The sequence below is a fragment of the Ascaphus truei genome, chromosome 7 (assembly GCF_040206685.1).
Source record: "Ascaphus truei isolate aAscTru1 chromosome 7, aAscTru1.hap1, whole genome shotgun sequence".
NCBI classification, from domain to species: Eukaryota; Metazoa; Chordata; class Amphibia; order Anura; family Ascaphidae; genus Ascaphus; species Ascaphus truei.
In genome coordinates this window covers 84,122,489-84,133,254 of record NC_134489.1, presented here as the reverse complement: position 1 = coordinate 84,133,254, position 10,766 = coordinate 84,122,489, and the positions used below count along the sequence as shown (strand labels likewise).

Below are 10,766 nucleotides of genomic sequence, written 5' to 3'. Positions count from 1 at the left end.
TAGAAGAAATCCTGCGGGAGGTAAGCGGAGCACAGCAGAGCAAATGCAGGGGCTAAACACCAAAATGAATAAAAGTCCTTTATTGCATGATCGACAAGAGAACCGCTCTCTTTGATAAAGGGCAGACGCCTGAAACGCGTAAGAGATTTTTACTCACCACTTACCATGATGTCGATCATGCAATAAAGGACTTTTATGCATTTTGGTGTTTAGCCCCTGCATTTTCTCTGCTGTGCTCCGCTTACCTCCCGCAGGATTTCTTCTAAGATTTACAATTATTCTACCATTCACAGGGCTAGTTTAAGAATTTTGCCGCCACAAGCACTTCTCTTTCTGCTGCCCAGTCCACCTTCTCCTGCAGGATTGCGGCATGAAATGACGCCGCGATCTCATGTGGCTACACGTTTCCATGACAACGGGCCACAATGTGATGTCATGTTGTCATGGCAATGTGTCACCACGTGGCTCTGCGGTGTCATTTCACGCTGGATGCCTGCAGAAGGAGAAGGGCGACGCTGCAGGATGAAGTAAGAGACCTTTGCAGAGGCCCCGCATTCTCCCCCTGACAATAAGTTTAATTGCCCCCAAAATGTGCCGCCCCCCCGAAATTTGCCACCCTAGGCCCAGGCCTAGTACTAGGCTTAAATACGGAGCGGGTGTATTTGAAAACAATAGGGAATCTGTGGCCTCTAAAAATAATGTAAAAATATATATTTTGTTTCCTTTCAAATATAGCATGATTTGATCCTTTGTTGGATAAACATTTACAAGACTGTAGCAACTTTGGATGTAATCCACATACTTCACTTTCAAAACTCAGCCCTATCAGCTGCTTTTCAAAGGTCTTCGTCAGCAAGCTACTGTATAAAACATTTAAATTATATCCCTTTCTTCTGACAGGAACATAAAGGACTAAAACCGTGAGAACATTTAGGACGTTACAAAAAATGATTGATTTGTTTCACCACTGTTACAGTTATCTGCTCGGCTACTTTTCACTGCCTGTATCCATCTCCGTGATAAGGATACTTTCCTCCACATCAGCAGTGTTGGTGCTACTCTGTGCACAATGCAGTTTATGAAAGTTTGTTCTTGTGCAGGAGGGAAGCTTGTTCTGCATGATCAGATACCACAAAAATGTCAGGACAATAAACAGCATCAGGGACGCTATTACAGCAATTGGTATGATTGCATGATCTGTTTCTGAAAGGAAATAAGGAAACATAGGGATTAATGAAATGAAAAGAAAAGGGGAACACATCTATGCCACAGCAACAGCTCACTGTTTTGGGAAAGGCTGGATGAAGACCTCACCGCAACTAATATTCTGCAACCTAAAGCAATCGGGAGCATGACTACACATTTTCAGCTATCTAAAGCGATTCCCACACACTGAGGACATTTTTATGTGGGTAATTGTTTTCTCAGTTTCTAAAATGTTCCCTTTTTCGTTACTATCAATTCGTAAACATATTGCCAGCTTTGAACAGGAAGAGGGCCAACATGTCTTGAAACCAATCCTGCAGGGTATTGAGGGTCTAGCTGATGAGGAAAGATTTACAGTGTACAACATGCATGATATGCTGTAGTCAAGCTTTTTTCTAAGTCCCAGGCCAAAATTAATGAAGTGATAGAGGTTAATAACAGGAAGGTCAGCGAAATCCATGTTGGTAAGGAAATAATTTGCACCGCTTATGGCAGTTTTGTCTTAATAAAATAAGTGACATCATGAGGGATATACAATCAGGAAAGGTACTAGATATTCTTAAAGATAAAGATTTGTCCCGATGATATTGTCCTCAGACCTATAGTAACACTGGGGATTGTAAACCATTGCCAATTTCCACCATAAGGAGTTTAGGTAGAGTGACCCCACACCCAAATAGAGGTTTGCACCACTGTCAGGGAAAGCAATCAGCCTGCTCATATAACGATATCCTGTATGTGTCCTTTACAATCTCTTTGCCTGTCTTCAATCCATCTAAATCCTTCTTCGATAAACTGGCATCCGTACACTCAATCGGATACCTAGAAGAAGATGTCTACAAGGAGAGGTTGACGCTACCAGAACTTCTAGTACAAGGCGATGGGAACTGGCGGGTACCAAACACAGCATGCTGCCCCGTCAAGGAGAACAGGTACCAGTGCCGTTGTGATGTCTTTGAAATCAACACTCTGATATGTGGCCTTAATCAAAAAGAGCTCACAGCAATGATGGAGTATAACAGAGTCAAAGACAATGACACCCAGAGACCTCATAGAAATACTAGAGAGACTGCAACTGAAAAGATCAACTCAAGCTCCTTCCCTAAAGACATTGGATGTCTGATACAGCTAACAAAGTGGAGAACGCCTATGCTAAAGGTCACATACAACATGGATGGGCTGTATTGCATAGTGACTAACCACAGGGAGTACCTATATGGGGGTCAGTCGTGTCTAATACCTAATCCAAATTTTGGTTTTACCCCACATGAGTCCACTACCATCGGAAACATAGTGATTACCCCGATTCCTGTCTTTAAGGAGGATTTACTTTTGGATAGTGAACCGGATGGTCCCAATCCTGAAAACTATATTCCTGTATTTGATGAACATATAGATCCATTATCAATACATTTGCACAATATATTAGATAGGAAGGACACACACATTATTCAAATTAGTAACAACATGGATAAAACAGAGTCAAAATTAGTTGAATTATTGCATGAGGGCGATTTTAGCCTTGTCCTAACCAATACTTGGCTCGAAATGGGAATTAAAGGACTTCTGTTAGGGCAAGGAATCTCACTGGTAATTCTAATGATAATGATTACACATATGAGCAGGGTATTTAAAGAACAATGTAAGAAGATGAGTATGTTAATGGGAATAGGTGTAATAGGTGTTAATAGCTCACATAGGTGTGGCCAAGTATATTGGTTTTCATGGCCACAAGGGGGCAACTGTTACCCAAGAGAATTGCTTAGAGAAATGCTTTTGGTGCAGAAATCAAACTGTCTTTTGAATCTGCACCTGGATACACATTCCAGTAAGATGCGAGAAGTGAGAGAAGTTGACAAACAAAAGGTTTATTTACTTCACACCCTGATAATAAACCTCAGAAATGAGGGATTTTTAAAAAATCATTCCTTTTAACACTAAAAAAGAGAGCAGGAAATGCTCAGGAGGTATGATACTAACATTATATAAGCTACCATCATAAAGGCTTCTGGGGGAGTGTGGGAGGTGTTGCTGCTTTCAGGTTAACACAAACTTGTAGCTGATAGGTAGTGCACCTGATAATAAGGGTCAAAACAAGCCAGGTGCTCATGGAGAGCATCATGCCGGCGTTTGTTCACATCAGGCAGAAGAAGAATTTCCAGGCACTCCACAATATTTGCAAAGAAGATACTTGCGATTTATTGATGACATAATATCAACACAGGTGTACGACCAATGTTTTTATGTGCCAAAATGTAGGCCAGATGCACAAACTGTGGAATGCCTGGAAATTCTTTTTCTGCTTTAAGGTTAAATGCCAGGAAATAACATGACATTATTTCATTCATGGCTAAGCTCTGGCGTTACTCCAATCCACACACTAAAACGGGGCTTTTGCTGGGGAGATAAGAGAAAGAGAGACCTCTCCTCACTCGGTCGCTCTCCTTTCCAGCAAAAGCCGTATTTCAGTGTCTAGATGGAATTGACGTCAAGACTTAAATAATATCACGATATACTGCACCGACACACTTTATTCGAGCAAATACCCAGTATGTACCTGGCAGATACCTGGAATGCGCCACTCCTCACCTCTGACAAGCCCCGTTGCATTTGCCTTCCCAGCCTGGGTTCATGCCTGGCTGATGGGCGGCTGATCTGTTAAATGATAATGATTAGGATTTAATAGGCTGCAATGCTCCGCGTGTCTACCAGATGGCATAAATTCATGAATTGTAATGCAGTATATATATATATACTGTGCAGTATTGCAGCCAGCGGGAATAAAATGCTTCAATCCCTGCTTGGAAAATAACTCAATGCACTCGGGCAGAAAACAGTCACAAACCTCAATACACCCGGGTATACCCGAATTCGTGGGACTAGCCAAGCTCGAATAAAGTGTGTCGCCAGTGTATGAAGATAGCGAAGCCTTATCCTGAAATAACATGACGTTATCCGAATACTATTGAGTCCAATAATAGCCGTTGTTTTTGCATAGTATTATCTTTGTCAATAAAGTATTAACTCAGGGAAAATAACAGTTGGTATTTGCCATGATTAAATGGCGCATAGAGAACCTAGCCCACTGTTTTATTATGGCACTAAAGGTTAATGTTTGTGTTGATTGAGAGCACTAGCAGGGAAATAAAAGCTGTAATGTTTGCAGGGAACGTGAAAAAGTGCCGTAGAGGTGGTGGGGCTGATATCATGTGTGGCTTTTTAATCCACGCAATTATTTGAACTTATGAGTCAATTAATTGGAAATGACAAAAAGTAACACACCTGAGATACCTGGGAATTATGCTAATGTTAATCATTTGATTACACTTGCAGTGGCAGATTTCCCATTAGGCCCGGGTCTAAGGCGGCAAAATTTGGGGGCGGCAAAAATGTCCGCCTAAATATATTTACAGCGCTCTCGGGCCTGATGGGAAAGCACTTAGCTGTGGCGGCCGCCTCCTTGCTGCCACCGCCCTTCTTCTGAACCAAGTGACATCACCAACGTGACGTCACCAACGGTGTCTCGTTGCCCAGACAAAGCGATGTCTCGGGGCCAAATGACGTCGCATTAACATGGCAACACAACACCGTGCGACGTCACGTTGGTGACGTCCACGGTGTCATTTGACGCTGCGGTTCAGAAGGAGGGCGGCAGCAAGGATGTGGCCGCCACAGCCAAGTTCCATGGTTGTACACTTGACATATTCAATTAGCATATTTCCCAGGTACCTCAGGTGTGTTCCCTTTTTGTGCACAGGTGTCTGTCCACATATTGTGTAAAGGTGTGTTTGGGGAGGCACAGAAAGTAACTTGGGACTTTACCAATGTAATACTCTCTCTCTCTCTCTGAATATTTGTCTGTCAGTGGATTTTGACAGCTAGGTTTCTCTTCAAGTTCTACAATCATATGTTATCTTTGCCATTCCTCAAGGCCGACTAACATATGAAACCATTATAAATACATATGTTATTGGACTTACTTTTAACAATAGCATGGCTTTCTTCTTTTCTGTAATCTGTAAGACATATACAAATATCCTTAATGACAGTCATTTGTCTTCGATAAGCAGGTTTTTTTTTTTTTCAGGAATACAAACTTGGTGCCATTGTTATTTTTTACCCGGCTGCTGGTGAAGAAACCAGTTCTTATACTTAGACCCCCTCACCCACAAGTAATGTTTTCCTAGGCCTGTCTAGTCTCACTAAGGCAGCGCTCTCCCTCACAAAGTCTCCTAGATGTAGTAAACTGTGTGCCCATTTAATTCAATGGATGTGACAATTTAAAAGTGTATAATCTCATAGTTTGATGCCATTTAAAGCAGCACAACTGGTGCCACTTTTTTGTATTTTTATTAAAAATATGTTTGAAGCTGGGGGTCTCCGGAGCTGAACCGCGTCATTTCAGCTCCTGGGACCCCCTGCTTCCCGAGATACTTACCGCGGAAGGGGGTGCCGGTAGTAGCTTTAGTTGGTCTAGTTGGTGTTATCAAAATGGCGGCTTAAATGTCCCACTTCCTGTGGGTCGATAGGAAGCCGTGACATCACAACTTCCTATTGGCCCACGTGACACGGGACATTTAGACTGCTAAGAGATATCAGGACCCCCTTCCGAGGTAAGTATCTCCATTGGAGCTAAAATAAATGTGGGTCTGCTCCAGAGATCCCCTACTTCAATGCTATTAAAAAATAAATGTAAAAAAAAGTGTCACCAGTTGTGCTATTTAAAAAAAAACAAAAAAACGACAAGCACAAACATTTTATTTTTTATTTTACACCTTTTGTCACAAATACAAAGGCTTTCAAGGGGATGGAGGATTGTGTTTCTCTTGATACTTGATAAAAGTAATCCAATGTATAAATTCCCTTCCTGACAGAAGATCAATCAGGATGGGGTCGGGAAATTAACAAGCAGTGAGACACACAGAAGACATGGACTGAAGATAAGGAAACTAAAACTATAACAGACAATACTGTAGGTAAGCTAAAACTGTTAAGTCTTAGGCCGAGTCCATGGTTATCACGATCAAAATGATGTGACTCTATGTGGTTGTCCTTACAGCGCACAGCCGCACGCACGACCAGAAGCGCCGGCGCTCGCAATGCGCGAGGAAACAAATTCATTTGTTTCCTTGCGTGACGGCCGGGTCACGTGAGCGTTTCGCCCAATGTGGGCGAACCAGCTCTGTGACTTCATGGCCACGCCCACAACACGCCACCTCATCGAGTCAAATTAGAGGGCGCAAATCGCTCAAACTAGAGGCAAGCGTGAAGCCACTAGCACGGTCGCGTGCGCACACACCCACCATGGACTCGGCCTTGAGTTACAATGTTAACATTAATTGACATTATTTCAATTTACATTAAAACAGCAGTTTCCGCTACTCGCCCTTTTTTTAACCAGGGTGGGAAGTAGGATGTCTCCAGAGTGAAAACACTTTATTTTCAGCTCCGGGGATCCTCCGGTTTCTGAGATACATATCGCTGAAGGTAGCACATTTACGTCCCCTCCAGGGGAAAGAAAATTGTGTTTTAAATTTCCTGCATTGCGCAGAGGCCAATAGGAAGCTGTGACATCTGTAGAGGGAGGGGGGTTGGCCCGGTATTAAAGGGTTTGCACCCCATATGGCCACCCCCATACCTCATCAGGGAGGCAAGGGGTTAACTGGACTGTGGTCCAGGAAGGTGGTTTACATCTTGTCATGTCAGGAAACTGTATGTTCCCCTGTTCCCATGTTTCATTATAATCCTGTATTTTAATGTTTTAAAGTGCATTTCTGTATCTCCAGTTCTGGAGGTCACAGAGAGTTGATATTTGGCCAATATGTGGAGTCACTGTAGGCATTAAAAACTGGCAAATTTCGACCCACTGAGCTCACCAGAATGGAACTTATTAATATGTGTAGATATTAAAGAGTATATGTATGGTATTTTGGATCTTCTCTGAAAAATGTAGACTCCATCTGCTATGCTAAATAGGTCAGGAAGGGCAGCCGGATGATTGAGCCTAAGTACTAATCAACAGATCAAGTACTAATCAACAGACTCTGCCACTCTAATTGTTACCTGAGGGCGGAGAATCATCAAACTGGAGTGGTTTGTAAGTGTTATGTCTACACCTACAAACAATGAAGATCCTATCAGATACTTCATTTGGTAGACTGGTCGTTGCCCCTGATTGAATTATGGGGCTACAGAAATAAGACCCTAAGAGTCCCAGTACACATGGGCTAACTAGCTGGGGGGCATGGGTCAATCTGTGTCTCCACGTTAGGGATTGGATACAGATAATTGTAAACCAATAGTCTGTATTCAATGTTAAGAATAGGGTTACACAGGTATATAAATTGTGTCAACCCTACAGTTTTTGGTTGTGCTTCTGATTCCACCTGGAATGTCACCGGATTGCTGGAGAATTGCTAGCTGATACTTCTCCATCCCCCAACCCTTAGTAAGTGTTACCTTCTTGCCTGTTAATTGTACTATATTGCTGTGTTCACCTTTTTTAAGGAATTAATATATTTTATTATATCTAAGCCTCGTTCAGTTCAACCCAGATATTTGGTGTTCATTATATCTTGTCATAAGCTACCGTGACCACATCATCCACTGTGGCTTCCTATTGGCTCGCGTGATGCAGTGGATTTAAATACCAGAAAGTGCTGTCGCTACTTTTATCGGTATGTATCTTGGGAATTAGCGGTTCACCTTAGCTGAAATGAACATGTTTCAACTCAGGGGACTCCCTGGTTTTCATCCTGGTAAAGAAAAGGGGTTCGAGGGATGGGGATGAACTGCTGCATTAATTCACAAATGTATTATTTGAAAAACTTCTGATTTTTTTTTTTAAAGAAATCAATTACAAAGATTTCATTAATTAACAATATCACAACTATTACTTTACTATAAGTGTTGGTTCTGTGAAAAGCTACACCACTAATGTCTGAACCTTTCCATTCAAATGACATTTTTGTGCACCACAAAACCAATTCCCATTTACCTGTGTCAGTGGACTTTGACAGCTAGGTTTAATATTTGATGCAAGAGATATTGAGCTTTTCAAAATTTATAGTAGGTTATGAAAATAAGTGCCTAAAACAAGATTCTATCACTTGGATAGACAAGAATATGTTTGCAAAATGTGACTTTTATTACTTCACTGAAACACCTACCTCTGTATCTCTTACACACAAATCCTCTCTTCTCATTGCACTGGGTAAGCAGCCACGCACCATCGCTGGTCCTTAACGTAACGCAATAGTCGCCTTTTAAAGCCTCATTTGGAGGTTTATTTGTAACCAAGTTAGAATAATTTACCAAGGAACCATCCAACCACACTGCGGTACCATCTAAGAAAAACAGTGAGATATTTCAGGCTACGTATGTTTTTATAATGTACAAATATGAAGAACTGGAGCTGCAAATAAGTGGCAACACTTTGTATGGCACTATATGTACAATTTTTTTGTTGGTTTCACAATTTAAGATAATATGGGATTAGAAGTCACTTGTTAAATGACACAAAATGCGGGTACCAGAGAAAATGCAAAAGCAGATGTGACAGTTTAGAGGGGTCATCTGTATGAGCCATGTACATTTTAATTTGTTACTGTTCTCCAGAGTAGACCAACTATGAGATGTTTACAATGAAGTATAAACTAGGAGTTACATTGTAAAGAAATTCATATTGACCTATATTGTGAAATGTGATGTGTTTTTGTCAGAAATGGCAATATAAGTTACCTTATACTTGCAATGACATAACATATTTACTTACTGTTACTAAAAACGATTCTGTTCAACCAAATCTTTTGGACAGAGCTAAACGGGCCCAGCTCTTCAAGAATGAATGTGTGTTCCTCGTCATCTAGAATTGTAAGAAGGCTAGAACCTAGAAACAAACCATACTGTGAATTGGGGAATGACATGTCATGTTTACAGAATTGGCAAATAAACCTATTTTAAATCTTTAAACAATAGTAAGAAATGAAATTGCAATGCTTCATAGCTAGCCAAAAACATTTGTAAACAATGTATCAATCTAGTTGACATATTTAAAACCATGCTAAGAGCAAAGCTTGGCTTTTGTTTTTCTTAATAGGGGACGGTTTGTCAATCCAGTGTTTTCTTTACCCTTATCTCACCCTGTCCTTGTCAGGGAGCCAATAAAGATAAGGGACACGAGTTAGGCCTTGACCCCGCTGCCTACTACAGCGTCCGCTGTGGTGGACGCTGCACGCACGAGAGCCCTCCCCTCAATGGCGCCGGGCCCGCTGCGAGGTGGGGCCGCAGCGCTCGGGCGAGAGCTGCTCCTGCTCTCAATAGAATTGAGAGCAGGACTCGCGTTGAGCGATTAGGCACGCCCCCCGGCGGTTCAGCCAATGAGGGCGAACCTGCTGGGTGATGTCATGGCTGCGCCCCCGTCACTCCCCCGCCACGCCCCCCCCCGGTCTCTCCTCCTGCAGTGAGCTGCAGACCGGGGAATCGGCTGAACGCGCCGCCAATATCGCGGGCGCGCGTTACAGCGGAGAGACCGGGGCCTTAGACTTAGGTTACGGCCCAGCTGTCTGCGCTGCAGCTGCATCTGCTGGGCTGGCGGCGAGTGCAGACGAGTTCCCCGGTCTGCAGTGAGCTGCAAGGTGGGGGGCGTGACGGGGCGCGGCCATGACGTCACCCGGCAGGTCCGCCCTCATTGGCTGAACCGCCGGGGGGGCATGGCCTAGCGCTCTGTTGCTACTATTAATCATAATTTTCCTGTCTGCAGGAAAAACGCACCACGCGGCGCAGCTGTCGCCCCTCGCAGTGGTCCCGGCTCCATTGAGGGGCAGCTCTTGTCCCCGCAGCGCCCCCATAGCGAGCGCTGCAGTAGCCAGCAGGGACCAGGCCTTAGAGGGAGGCTGTGCAAAGTCTTCCTGACCACACAGTGACAGAATACAAAAGAGGAGTAGCCACAGGAAATGAAATCCCTCCCAAGCCTTAACTCGATGTGTACAAACTCAATTGAAAAATAATGTACAAATAATTATAGCTGTCTGATTTTGGTAAGAAAGGCACCAATCACCCAATTGTAACCCTTTAATCACATCACTAGTTTATCACATGTAAAGCAAGTAGCCCCCTCCTGTAAAATAGCAAAAACATGTAGGAAGACATCTCCTAGATCAGAGTGACACAGATTGGGCATGTTTTATACAGCGATCTACTCCACTTACAGAAAAGTGGGTGAGAACATGCAGGGTCACCAACAGGGGAGAAGAACCAGCACAACTGGAACCCCCTGCAGCCCCGTCAATACTGTCCTGTGCCCCTTACAAACTCGGCACAGAGCACATTGGACTAGACCATTAAATCTCATGTACATAATTAACAAAGATGATGAACAAAGTTCAGGATATATTACCTTGTTGATCGCAAACTTCTTGTGCTGCATGAAAATCTGTGTTATTTAAGACTGTTGAAATACTGTAGCAATAGTTTTTAAATTGTATCCATGTTTCTGAGCACCCACCGACATTTTCTTGGACTTTGGTTTCTAGGGAAATAAAATATATGCGTCTAACATG

The 10,766-nt window shown here is 42.9% G+C and overlaps 1 protein-coding gene across 1 annotated transcript in view; it reads right to left on the bottom strand.

Moving 5' to 3' along the window:
* Positions 1–235: 235 nt before the first annotated feature.
* PLA2R1 (phospholipase A2 receptor 1) overlaps positions 236–10,766 on the bottom strand; it is an 87,028-nt gene continuing 76,497 nt past the window's right edge. The window contains exons 26-30 of the mRNA XM_075609269.1: positions 10,604–10,735; positions 8,981–9,094; positions 8,376–8,552; positions 5,187–5,222; positions 236–1,203 (exon numbers count right to left, since the gene is read on the bottom strand). Coding sequence (XP_075465384.1) covers positions 989–1,203; positions 5,187–5,222; positions 8,376–8,552; positions 8,981–9,094; positions 10,604–10,735 — 674 coding nt within the window. The 3' untranslated portion in view covers positions 236–988. The remainder of the gene's footprint in view (positions 1,204–5,186; positions 5,223–8,375; positions 8,553–8,980; positions 9,095–10,603; positions 10,736–10,766) is intronic.